Genomic DNA, 13487 nt, shown 5'->3' on the forward strand with positions numbered 1-13487 from the left:
GAGAGCTGCTGCTATCGGGAACTTTTGGTGAGGAAAATCCCCCTAAGGCAGCTCAGTATCTTCTTAGAGAACTACTGGTGGGATCTGGAAAATTAAGTGCCTTGCCAAGGGTCACAGAGATAGGAGGTGGGCCTGGAAGCCAAGTCTTTCTGATTCTGAGGCTAGTTCTCCAAACTTTGTGTCATGTTGCCTTGTGGGCAGAGATCCAATATGCCTGTAAGACGGCAGCCACAAAGACTCTATTTTTTCTGTTTGCTTTTAGTAAAAGGGATTTTTCTTCAAGTGAGTGCCCCTTTTGCTAATGGTCTTTGACAAGGCCACTAATGGTTTGCCTAGACCCAGAGGAGCATGTTGAGATGCTGATCTGGCAATGGCGAGCATTTGAGAATACCGCCTTGGATAAAAGCTCATTTATGGTCCATTAGGCACTTTTCTCAGTGCCAGCTGTTTCTTCCAACCCATAGAGCAGCAAGAGTGCACCCTGGTCTTCCTGTATGATTCCTTCTTTAGGACATACTATTCAGAGGAAATTTGGAACAATGATCAGTTTTCTGAACTGTGACCACCCAAGGAAAGTCAGCAGTTAGTCATTCTTTCTCCATCTTTTGGCTTTTTCTTGTGATATGTACCTGAGACTTACTCAAGAATCAGAGACAATCAGGGGTAAAAGTAACACCGAATTTAATAATTAGTAATTTAGTCTAATTTGATTATTTTACACATGTTTCAGGACTGAGACAAACATAATGCCTAACAACTCAACTCATATATTTATATGGCATTTCAAGGTTCACAAAACCTACAAAGGAATGTAAGTTTCTTGAGGGCAAGGACACCTCTTTGTAGTCCCAGTGCCTGGAACAAGAACACCAGGCACCTAGTAGACTTAATAAATGCTTATTGAATGTAAGGGTAAACAACTTTCCACAGTACTCTTCTGCAGCTGCCTTATGGCTTATGATACATTCCCTCCCTTTCACCATTTCTCTGGGAAGTGGGCAGGAGGGCCACCTTAGAGGAGCCACATTAGAGTGAACAAAAAGCTGGTGTAGTCCTACAAGTATGGAATAAATTCCACTGCCTTGTCCCCCAAGGCTTGTTTCTAAGGTCTCCTATTGCCTATGGCAGCTCCTCTTGGCAAACGTTAATAAATCATACAAAGATGGATGACAATTCATCAGCTCCCTGACAGGTTTGATAGATCACAGATTTAGAACTGGAAGAGACCTGTAGAGCTGCTTCACCACCACAGGACAGAAACCACAAAACAAAACAAAAAAAAAAACCAGGCAGACACCATGCAATGGGAAAACCCTCTTTTGTATATGTTGACAGGACTAAGCTCCTTGATGGCAGGGACCATCTCTTTTGTCTTCTTTACATCTTTCATGGGTTCTTACACATAGCAAATACTCAAGAAATGCTTGGAAAATTGAATGGAACTGAGTTCTCTCTATGTCCTTCAGAAGTCTATGCTTCAAGGTATGCCCCAAGAGTCTCAGGAATAGGATTAAACTGGAGAGAATTCCAAAGTCACCATTAGGCAACCCAAACCCCTCTCAAAGAATCACCAACATTCAAGAGTTATTCTTCATCATTCCACAGGACACACCAACACATGCAAGTATAGAAACACACACATGCCAACAAAAACATGCACATACAACCCCTAAGGGCACCCGGTCTAACCTGCTGACTCAATAGGAGGCTGGACCTTACTGCCCCATAGGGGAAAGGGTGGAGAGGCAGAAGGCTGGACATATTCTGATGATGTGAAGAAAAAGAGGGATGTAATGGTGATTCTAGATATTTGCAATCTACCACAAATATTCCTAGTGGGCATACTACCAATTAACTAAATCTAAATTGATCCTGGTAATTGACTTCACTAAAAAAAAAGCAGAGTCAATTAGCAGGATTGGTTCATTAGCAGGCTTGAACATCCTTTATGAGCTGACTCAATTAACAGGGCTGAACACTCCCCGTCTCTTGAATTCGATGTGTATCTAGTCTTTTTAGGAAGGCTCACTTAAAACAGACTTCATTTAAAGTCAAACTGCATGAAATAAAAGTCACTTTCCTCTCTGGATTTCATTTTCCCCATCTGTTGAACTAGATGAGCCCCAGGGTGTCTTCCAGCACTAAAATGATATGATTCTTCGTGTCTAAAATAACAAGCAGCCCTAATTTAAGACTACATATTAACCATGTTTGATGCCAAGTGCATTTTCTTCAGGCAAAGAAGTATCTCAAGAATGGAGGGGAAAAACGATGTTTAAAGTAGCACAAAGCAAAACCCAAATAGTATCTGAAATTGAATGTTGTGAGTCAGGCTATCTGCATTTCTTGGGACTGTCTACTGACCACAAAATAATTCATTATTCTCATTTTAAAGCAAGCACAAAGTTAATGAATGTTGGAACTGCTAATCGTGCACCCAACATTTCCATTTTATTTGGCCCCACTGAGTCTCAGCTTGTCATCTGATGGAATCCAGTCTGTTAGCTGAACAACCCAACTATTTGTCACCACTCTGACCTGCTCGGTATTTCATCACAGAACAGGATATCTGCCGCTGCTCACCCTCAGTGGAGCTCCTTATTATCCAAGTGGCCCCATGGACAGGTTTTGTATAATGTACATTCCAAAGCTGAGATTTCCACTTTCTTATGAACTAATATTCTTATAGATCATGGTGGATGGTACCAGGAAGCTTCCTATTTCCACCTTGACTTATACGGAAATCAGATATTAGTGTCTATGTTTGCAAGTCCTTTCCAGCTCTGACACTCAACATTCTAGGATCCCTTCCAGTTGCAATTTTCTATTAGTTGTAATCCCTTCTTAGCTTCAACAGTCCATATTCTAAGGTCCTTCCCAGTTCTGAAATTTTGTATTCTCAACTTCCTTCCAGCTCTAAGACTGTGTTCTAAGGTCCCTCCTGGCTTTGACATTCTATGTTCTAAGATTCCTTCCAGTTTTAACCTTCTGTTTCCTTCCACTGTATGTGGGAGGACAGACTCAAAACACTTAAATTCCTTTGTAAACTTTTCGGTAAACACTTTGCATCCCTGAAATCTGGAATCACAACTGCTGTCTCTCTCAAAACTCTAAGCAATGTACTTTTTTCTTCAGGTTAAAGATGCTTCTGATTTCCTTTCTTTCTCTGCAAGTGTTAAGAGTTTCTCTACTTCTCCTTGTAGGTATTTGAATATAATCAGCTGGCTACACTTTGACAAATGAACTAGCTCTTCCATTCAGGTGGAATATATGGATCTTAATATTCTAAATCACTTTGAAAAACCAACGCATTTGAGAGGAAATGACTTAAATGAGCAATAGCCATGTTTGGGGTGGAAGAGGGAATTGGAAGGCCTGATTTTAAAGCACAGAATCCTATAATGTCAGAGCTGGAAGGAATCTCAGAAAATAGAATGTCAGATAAGGAAGGGCTCCTAAAGATCCTCATAATTCATCTCCCCCATTTTAGAGAAGGCAAAGTCGAGGCAGAGAGAGAAGTAGCCAGATTTTTATATTTTTGTTTACTCATTTGAATCCATGCTGACTCAGTTCTCTAACCATGAGATGGTCCAGGTAGAACCTGAGCTGATGGGAGCTATCTTGTTGTTTTGGGAGTGGTATTGCTGAGAGGTTACATGGAGTAAATAGAGAGAGAGCTGTTGTGAAGACCTGACTTAAGTCCAGCTTCTGACACATACTGACTTTATGACCCTGGGTAAGCCAACTTTTCTAAGACTGCAGATTGCAGATAAAGTGCTGACATGCATTGATAGGGGATTTCATCACCCAGAGAAGCTACTTATATTATTGAAATTACAAGTCCAGTCCTTATCCCTATGGCTGAGTACTATATCACATTTTGGTTTTGGTGATCATAGTATTGTTGATTGTTCAGTCTTTTCAGTTGTGTCAGACTCTTTGTGACTCCACCAGGAGTTTTCTTGGCAGAGATACTGGAATGGTTTGCCTTTTCCTTCTTCAGCTCATTTTACAGATGAGGAAACTGAGGCAAAACGGGTGAAGAGACTTGCCCAGAGTCACACAACTATTAGGACAGATTTGAACTCAGAAAGATGAGTCTTCCTGACTCCAGGCCTGGCACTCTGTGTACTATGGCATCATTTAGTTGCCCAGTAATCATTGTAGAGTAGTTACTAAATTCTCTACAATAGAAGATACCTCTTTATGCATGACCACTCTTGTGGGTACAATATGCTTTGGGATGGAGTACAATTATCCCTTCCACATTGCAACTTTCCCCATCATGGTTTTGATATATCGCAGGTTGGCATAAAAAATTAAATGGGAACTTTTGGGGAGTGTTGCGGAAGCCACAGACGACACAGCACCTGTGACCAAATACTTATCCCAAATTTTACAACACAGTACTATAAACACCCCATAAAAGAAAAAGGAAAAATTCAGACTCTTTTTTCTGGTATGAAGGGAGGGCCAAAACATTTTAGGAGGATTTTCCAGATCACAGGGGTGCTGCACCCCTAACCCCCAGGATGTGGAAGGGATAACTGTACTAAGAAAGCTGAGGCCAAATGTATTGTCCTGTACTGCCTTCTTTTAACCTTACCATTTTAATAGGCAATGAAGATTTTGGAAGAAATTTATGGTACATGTTCTCATAATCTGAGTACAGATGCTCTTAAGAGGAAATAATAATTTTTTAAAGATCTATGTCTACAATGTACAATTGGTGTTCAAAAGGCAGTGTGGTGCAGTAGAAAGAGTCTTAAACTTGGCATCATGAAGATCTGGGTTTGAATCCTACCGATGATGCTTATTAACTATGTGACCCTGAGCAATGCACTGAACTGCTCTGAGTCTCGGTTTCCTCTTATGTAAGATGGGAATAAAATGAAAAACCTGGAAATATTACCTCACAGGGTTCTGTGGGGCCTAAATGAATTAATGCATATAACATGCTTTGGAAATGTTAAGTCCTGTGCCAGTTGTTTGAAAAAAAAAAAAGTCTGGTTAATTGGAAACTCTCTGTGGCGCTTCTATTTTGGGGACGGGGAGTCGGGATCAGTGATTTTAATAGCGTAGAGAAGTCCTAGTTCTGGAAACTCCCTCCACAGACACTTATCACCAATGTATAGCAGTTTTGTGAGCATCACACAGCAAGGATAAGCAGAACTCGAACCCAGGTCTTCCTGGTTGCAAGGCTGTCCTACTATGTCCTCTGTCAGATTACTCCTCTATTGGCACTGGATGACTCTACTTTGGTAATAATTCTCTTCTCCTTGCTGCACCATGAAACTCTGTCCTGTTGTTTATCCAAGAAAGCAGGGATTTATGTGCACTGAAGAAACCTGCCCTGCTCAATGAGACCATCAGGCATGAAACTTGCCTGGCTGGTGAGTTGCTCTCTACCTCTTTTATTGGGCAGCTAGGGGGTGCAGTGTATAGAGCGCTGGGCCTGGAGTCAGGAGGACTCATCTTCCTGAGTTCAAATATGACCTCAGTTGCTTACTAGCTGTGTGACCCTGGGCAAGTCACTTAACCCTGTTTGCCTCATTTTCCATATCTCTAAAATGAGCTGGAGAAGGAAACAGCAAACCACTCCAGTATCCTTGCCAAGAAAACCCCAAAGGGGGTCATGGAGAGTCAGACATTACTAAGCAACAACAACAAAGCATCTTTTACTCTTTTAATCCCTGACCTTACTGTGGCCAGATACTGACTGTAGAACAGACAGATGCCACTCCATAGCTCCTTCCCTGTCATATCCAGGTAGGGCTGATTCTAAGGTAGAGCTAGGGTGACTTTCTCTGACTATTGCTAATTACAAAAATGGAAAAGAAGCATCAGAGTTTAATGCAGTGAAATGGCCACGCTGAGGATTTTTCATCACTGTAAACAGGGCACTGTAGGATGAAGAAGATCGCTCCGGACAACTCCCTACTCCTCTATGGCTGCTCTTGGTTTTGAAAGACATCAAAGTAATCTGGCAATGTAGAAAAAAAACATTAGCCTAGGAGTCTGGAGACCTGGGTTCTAATTTCACTCCTCTTACTAACTGAATGACCTTGGGCAAGTAATTTTTGCCTCTGGGTCTCAATTTCCTCATCAGTAACATAAAGTTATTAGTTAATCTCTTAAAACTTCTTCTAGCTATGATAATCTCATATTCTCCAAAATTAAACAGCTAAAATCCAGATGGAAAAATGCTGGTGCAGAAAAATGAACTTGGGAATTCCCAACTCTGAAGAACAGGATGATGACATACTTCTGAGCACTTTTTGGCTTTATTATTAACAGCGCCTACCCTCCTCCCCCCTCGCCTGCCTTCTTCCTCTGCTCCTAAATAATCCTATTAATACAAACAGACTAGGAGTCACCTGTAGTCTTTCTGTGGCCAGAGAAAATGTTATACTCTGTGGGGAGACTAGATATTTAGAGGACACTATTAATGTTTGGGAGGAGGTCTTCTGCAGTTTGTGCTTCCTATAAACCTTGGATTTCCCTCATAATTAAAAAAACCCACTTGTAAATTATGGGATAGCCTCTAATAGTCATGAAATATTTGAGTCATCAGACAGTATCATTCAGGGAAACCCCTTTTGTCAGGGCAAAGGCCTGTGACTCCCTCTGGCTAGGGAAACAGAACTTTCTTATCTCTGACAATCATTTAGATAGTATCCCTGGGGGCTGGAGATTCTCTGGGACTTAATTTCCTCATTTGTAACATAAGGAGGTTGGACTAGCCAACCTCATAGAACCACTCTAGCTCTGACCTCTTGGCAAGTGATAATTTTCAGGTGTGGAAACCTTAAGAGATAAGGACTAAAAAACCGACCAAACAAAACTGTCTAGGAACCTGGGGAGTTATCTCCAATGTATTCTAGTCCCTGCTTTCTAGAGTTGACTTGTTTGGGCCACAGAAGACAGAGACTAGGAAATAGAAAGGTTGACATATTTAATAATAGTTCAATGTCCATGATTCTCTATGATTTACAAAGTACTTTCCACATAATGGCCCTAAGGGGTAGGTTGCACAAAGAGCTTGGAAAACTGAAACTCAGATGGAGTAGGTAACTTGCCCGTGGTCACTAACCAGTAAGTGCTGGAGCTGAGTGTCTACATAGTTGGTTTTCTGACTTTAAGTATAGTGCTTTCTAAAAATCACACCATGAATTTGTCTCTCTGCATAATATAGCTATATCCCCATTCTACTGGAGTAAATAAATCTTTCTATATGCCCCAAACAGGGTTTTTGGCGGTTCATGTTGGACATATGGAGGATAGGAAGGGAAGGAGCTGGGATCTCACAGCCAGAACATGCTGTTCTGGAGAAAGGGAACATGGAATCACTGAAGGAATCTCAGAATCATTGAATTCAAGGACTTTGGAGATCAAATAGTCTAACTTGGAGGTGGAGAACCTGTGGCCTTGAAGCCACATGTGGCCCTCTAGGCCCTCAAGTATGACCCTTTGACTGAATCTAAACTTCACAGAACACTCTGTAAACGTTTAGTCAAAGGGTCACACTTGAGGACGTAGAGGGCCACAAGTGGCCTCAAGGTTACAGGTTCCTCATACCCGGCTCTAACTCTCTCATTTTACAAGTAAGGAAACTGAAACCCTATCTGAATGGTTAAATGGCTAAGCCAAGCCCAAGTTTGCATAACTAATGCATAATAACAGAGTGAAAAGTAAGGAACAGAAAAGATATTATGGAGGTGAAGAGTCTGGTGGGGGAGGAGAGAAGGTGTTAGGTCAACTCAGATGGGTGGGGGTAAGGAGGGAAGGTTATTTTTGCCACAAAAACCTAAAATGAGATCTCTTAAATCTTCAATCATGGTTGAAGTGAGCAAAGAAAAATATGGAGGAATAGTAGTAAATAAGAGATAAAACCAAGGCAAGCATGAAATTTGATTCTTCCGAAGTTTTTTTTTTTTTAACTCTTTGTCCAAACAGAAAGGAGAAATGTCCCCCTCCCAGGGCTGCAGGCTTTCAGGAGACAGACCACTGACTGGCTCCCTGAAAAAGATGTGCGTATAGGTCCCACTGGTTGCCATGGTGAGGGATGCTGACGCTGAAGAAATGTATAATACAAAGCTTGGAGAGGGGTAAGGGTGGCAATGGGCTTTCTCAGTCAGCAGCAAAAGAGACATCAGGGAGGACTCTAACTGTGAGGGAAAAGAAGGAAAAGCTTCATTAATTCTGCTTTCTGTCTGCTCTATCACGGAGAGCTGGGCTCTGCCTGAATAGTTCTCCAGGGAAGAGAACTTGTAAGGTAAGACACACAGCCTTTCTTTTTCATGCTCTGTCTGGAGAAACCCCTGTCATTACTTGGGACAGAGGAGGGAACAAGGGAGTGAATCAACAAAGTCACGGCTTTTAAGAACAAAACCAGAGAGGAAGACAAAAAGGACTTAGGTAAACATAAAATGGAATGAGGGTGAGGGAGAAAGGGAGAATGAGGCTGAATTTAAAGGAGGCAGGCATTCATCCAGGGAGGCAGGGAATAAATACATATATTTATATGAAATATATATTTATGTAAATTATATACATTATTTATTAGGGAACTAGAAGAGGCTTTATCAGGGAACTCAGTCTGTCAAGTGAGCCAATATGCCACGGTCCTGGCCAGAATGAAGAGAAAAGATCTTTTTTACTCAAGATGATGGGGTAGCCATCACAAAAATCTCCTTTCCAATTCTGCCAAGAGATTTACTATCATTAGTCTGTATCTAAAGTAATGAACAGCATAGATTCGAGGCAAGGCTGTGTGATGGAAAAAAATCACAGGACTGCAGTCAGCAGCCCTGGATTCCTATCCCAAGCCTTCCACTAAGGAGTTACGTATCCATTTCAAATCACTTTACTGCCGTGGGCCTCAGCCTCCTCAATTTAGACAAAGGCAGAGTGAAACCAGATCATTTCTAAAGTCCCTTCCACTAGATAGTCTATGTAAATGAATTGTGTCCTCCACTCTTAGTCAAATCGGGATACAGAGAGTATGTGGCTGTGTGGTAGGGGATGGAGGCAATGAACAGGAGTTCCAAGATGCACTCCTGTAATAGCCTCTCAGAGATAGGTCCTGAAAGCCCTTAATGAATCCTTTTAGAACCCATCATTTAGGGAAGGGATGCTCAGCCAAATGGAAGTGTTATTTCCAAGCCTGAGTGTTGGGAGCTTGGATGAAAAGCAAAACCTGGGAAATCATTTCACTGCCATATAGTTTCCTGTAGTTCAGTTCCCTTAAGAGATATATGCAAGGTAATAAGGAGGTGGTGGTGGGGAGACAGGAAAATAACAGCCTCTTGGTAAACTCAAGTTTGCATTGGATTGCCTAATTTTTACCATCTCCTAGTGATAAGAAACAATGCATGTGTATGGGGGAGGGCATCTGCATGGAGATCTGCATATGCTGAGTATGGCTGAATCCTACTGTTACAGCAAGAACTTACAGGGGGGAGTTCAGGAAGGAGATAGTACAGAAGAAAGGCACTAAAACCTCTCTGGGACTCAGTTTCCTCATTTGTAAAATGAGGGGACTGGAGTAGAAGGCTTCCAAGGTTCCTTCCAGCTCTAAGTCTACAAATTGGCAGAATGGAAGCAATCATGGGTTCCCTTCAGATGTGGCTGGACTATTGCTTATAGCATCTTTTCCACTCCAAAGGAGTCTCTCTGGGGTTTTACTTGACTTGGTGAATTCTCCTGGTAGCCACGTCCCTCTCCCCATCACCAGCCCTGAGTTCTGCCAGGTTATTGAGGCAGAGCACAGCAGCTCTGTCTTCAGATGTGCCTCGCTGTGAAGGGCTGGCTGCTTTGAGCTGTAAAGCTGGCTTTTGCTGGGTGCCCCGTGTTGTGAGACAGGAGCTGTGTGGCACAAAGCCCTCTCCCATGTTGTCAGGCATGACGCATTTTAAAGCCTAAAGACTAGACAAAGGGGAGCTATCACAGAGGAATGAAGCTGCATAAATTGATTTCAATTGGTATCTATCTGGGAGTCCCAGCCATTAAGGCTGAAGCTTCCTGTGTTTCTGCCTCTTCCTCCCTCCTCATCCTTTTAAAAATGTTCCCTCTCTAGACCATTCAAAGATGTTCACTAGAAGGGAATAGAAGAGAACTGTCATTGCTCAAACATCTTGGCCAGGGGGAAGCTCCCTCCTATTTAACCTGGAGAGTTAATGAAGTTTCCCAATGCCCAGGGGGGGCCACTGGATCCCATAGCCCAGGCAAAGCAGATGGGGAAAAGGAGAAGGATGAAGAAAAGGGGAAGGAAGGAAAAGAGAAATGAAGCAGAGAGGGAGAGATGGAGAAAAGCAAAAGGCATATATGGTAATGGGGGGTTTGGGCCTACTCACTGTTGACCCAGTTGCCATTTGGGGGGGGGGGGGGGGGGTGTCATGACATACCCAGAACTTCCCATCCTCCATTTGTGCTAAAGATCCTAAGTCTCTCCCATGCTAACATTGACCACATCTCCCCTTAGGCAGGGCCTCCCAGTGCTCTGTGCTGCTCTGCTCTTAGAATTTGGACCAGAAGATCATTCTAAGCTAATTAGCTGGCTGAGATTGTTTCAGTGCTTCCATCCCTACAGCCATATGGTTTTCCTTTCAGTCTTCTCTCTCCCCCCCTCAGTTCTCACATTTAATTAGTGACTAATGTCTCACTGATGCTGCCCCTGCAGTGTCTCATAACCCAACCCCTCCTGTCTATTCCCATAGATACTGTACAGGCACAGGCCCTCCTTACCACTCTCTTTCATTATTTCAGTAGCCTCCTAACCAATGTTGCACTTCTGCTCTTTCTCACTCCCCAAAGACATCCCGCAGACCCTGCCAGACTAATCTTTCTTTTGGCACAGAAGTGATTATTTCATTTCCTTGCTCAAAATTCCTTCGTGACTCCCTGTCATATACTAAGCAAAGCTCATTCTCTTGAGCCTGGTTTTTAAGACCTTCCACAGTCTGGCCCCATATTATATTTCCAACCTCATATTACATTATCCTCCTCCAGGTAATGTGTGCTTCAGCCAGACTGGTCACCCACTTTCTCCTCTCTACGCCCTGAGTTTACCTGCTTCGTGCTTTTGCTCACACTTTCCCAGTACCTCCAATGCATTTCTCTGTCTATCCCCACCCTGCTGAATTCTTACTGATCCTTTATATAATGCCTTCACTTTAAGTTAAGATTCCTTGGTTTCTACCACCAACCCCAAAAGGGGGTAATGGCTTCCCTCCAACCCCGAATCTTAAGCAGACCTTAGTTTATGTTTACTTCAAAAGTTCCAAAGACCTATTTTTTCATGAGAGTGAAAGGGGAGTATTCCCTTAAACAACACTGATTACAACCGCTCCATGATTCAGGAAACATTCTCCAACTTAGCAGAGTTACTGGGGCCAACAAGAACTTTGTTACCTGGTTGTCAACCAGATCCATCTCCCCGAACTGCCCCACATAGCACAGTGCTTGGCACTTAACAAATGCTGACTGATTGATTGATTGATTGATTGACTTAGCAAAGTTCATCTTGAAAGGATATGCTTGAAGTCCATTTCTGGGCACATAGTCAAACCTTTAGCCACTTCATAGGACTTGCCAGGGTTTGTACTTCACTGACATAGCCTTCAAGATCCCAGCTTCCTCCCCAGGCTGGGATGAGATGAGGCACTGGTGGGGGATGTTACTGGAGGTTCCACTTACTTGGCATTGTTTGCCTAGGCTGTCCCCCAGGTCTGGAATCTCTGGTCAAGTTGCTTTCCCCACCCTGAAAAACCTTTCCTGATCCCTTAGTTCTTAGTGCTTTCTCTCTCTAATTTAATGGATAAAATTTCAGGTATATACTTATCTCTAAGATAGAGGCAGCATGATATAATGGCCAAAGAGCTGGTTTTGAAGTCAGAAAGATCTGGGTTCAAGTCTTGCCTCAGACACATCCTGGTCATGTAACGTAGGATGAGTTGTTGAAATTCTTAGCACTCTTTGCAACTCTCTTAAGGCTACAAATTGCAGAGGAAGTGACCTGCACTGAGCGAGTATATTTCGTCCCTCGAGATTTCCCCATAGCAGTGAAATACAAGTCTAGTTTCCATCCCTATATTTATCTGTTAAGACATTGTTCCTCCCCTGCCCCATCCTCTCTCCTCAGTAGAATGTGAGCTCCTCTGGGGCACAGGCCATTTTTAGGATTTCTTGGCATCCCCATTGCTTGGCAGAGTGTGCTGTAAGTAAGGTCTTCACAAATGCTCGTTGGATTTTCTGTATTTGGCATTACAGTCATCTGCACTTTGTCTCCCCAGAATGTGAGCATCATGAGGACAGAAACTGTGTCTTTTCTAAGCTCTGTATCTTCCCCAGGCCTAAGAATAGTGTTCTGTAGATAACAGGTTCCTACTGCGAGTCTGAACTGCCCATAAGTCTTCATGAAAAGCATGTCCTGGCCAAGCCAGGCAATACTTGCTACTCCCCTTCAGTTCCTTTCCTTGGAATGTAAATTTAACAGAGTAAGGAAAATTGATCTTTTCTTGTGCTTTGCATTTCAGAGACGTGATGAACATTGAAGTTAAAAATGTTTCTTACACCCAAGCAACTATCTCCTGGTCCACGCTGGAGCCGTGTCTGGAGAACAATTACCATGTCATGTATAGGCCCAACTGGAACAGCATCTTCTCAGGCTACCTGCGCCACCCCTTTCACCATGAAGAAAGGGTACCCCAAACCCTCAGCTCCCTGGTCCTTCGCCAACTTGCTCCATCCACTCTCTACTTTCTGTGCATCACCTGCAAGAATTCTTACCCCTCTGGCAACCACTGCACTATGTTCCACACCCTGGATAAAAGCTCCAAAGCTGCCCATGGCTCCCAGCTGGATCCTGGCGTATCTCTCTGGGTGGTCACGGCTCTTCTCCTTGCCTGCTTCATGGCCATTTTAGCCTTCTTCTGCCTCCAGTTCTGGTGTCTGAGATGCCATGAGCCACGGTGGACATACCACTCAAGCCAGAAGGAGGAAGTTGATGAGTTGGTGAGGTGGGCTGAGGGTGCTCTGGGCCTCGGGCAGAGGGAGGAAGACCTGCAGGAGTTCCCCATGACAGCACTACTGACCAAGAGTTCTAGCGCCATGCCTGAGAGCTCCCACGGCTCTTCCCCTTCCCGCTTCTCCCACAAGGGGGCGCAGGATCAAGCTGTCATATTTCCTCATTGTGGGCTATGAATGATGGATGAGATGTGCTAACAAAACATAGCCAATTTCATGACATGTGCTTAAATAATATTGCCTGGTTTGAGTTTTATTTCTCCTTTATAAAAAAAAAAAATCTCCTTTTCTTCTCTCCTGTGCCAGGGCGGGCACAGTTTAAGGTTTAGGTAAATGCCCAGGGATATAAATATGTTGCAAAAAGCCACATGACCCAGTCAGTGTTAGTGCTGCATGGAGCCCCTGGCCTCTAGCACCCGGAGGCCTCTACATATTCTCAGCTCATCTCAAGTGCAAAATGT

General features: G+C 43.2%; 2 protein-coding genes across 2 annotated transcripts in view; one reads left to right on the forward strand and one right to left on the reverse strand.

Moving 5' to 3' along the window:
• CYFIP2 (cytoplasmic FMR1 interacting protein 2) overlaps positions 1 to 13487 on the reverse strand; it is a 143066-nt gene that overhangs the window by 46687 nt on the left and 82892 nt on the right. The gene's annotated exons all lie outside the window — the stretch shown is intronic.
• FNDC9 (fibronectin type III domain containing 9) lies at positions 12544 to 13364 on the forward strand. Its single transcript, XM_069102285.1, has one exon. The coding sequence runs from the start codon at positions 12544 to 12546 to the stop codon at positions 13201 to 13203; it is 660 nt and encodes a 219-aa protein (XP_068958386.1). The 3' UTR covers positions 13204 to 13364.

This window comes from Petaurus breviceps, unplaced genomic scaffold (assembly GCF_028583685.1).
Source record: "Petaurus breviceps papuanus isolate PSGF00001 unplaced genomic scaffold, PetGlider_PUasm1.0 551, whole genome shotgun sequence".
Classification (NCBI taxonomy): Eukaryota; Metazoa; Chordata; class Mammalia; order Diprotodontia; family Petauridae; genus Petaurus; species Petaurus breviceps.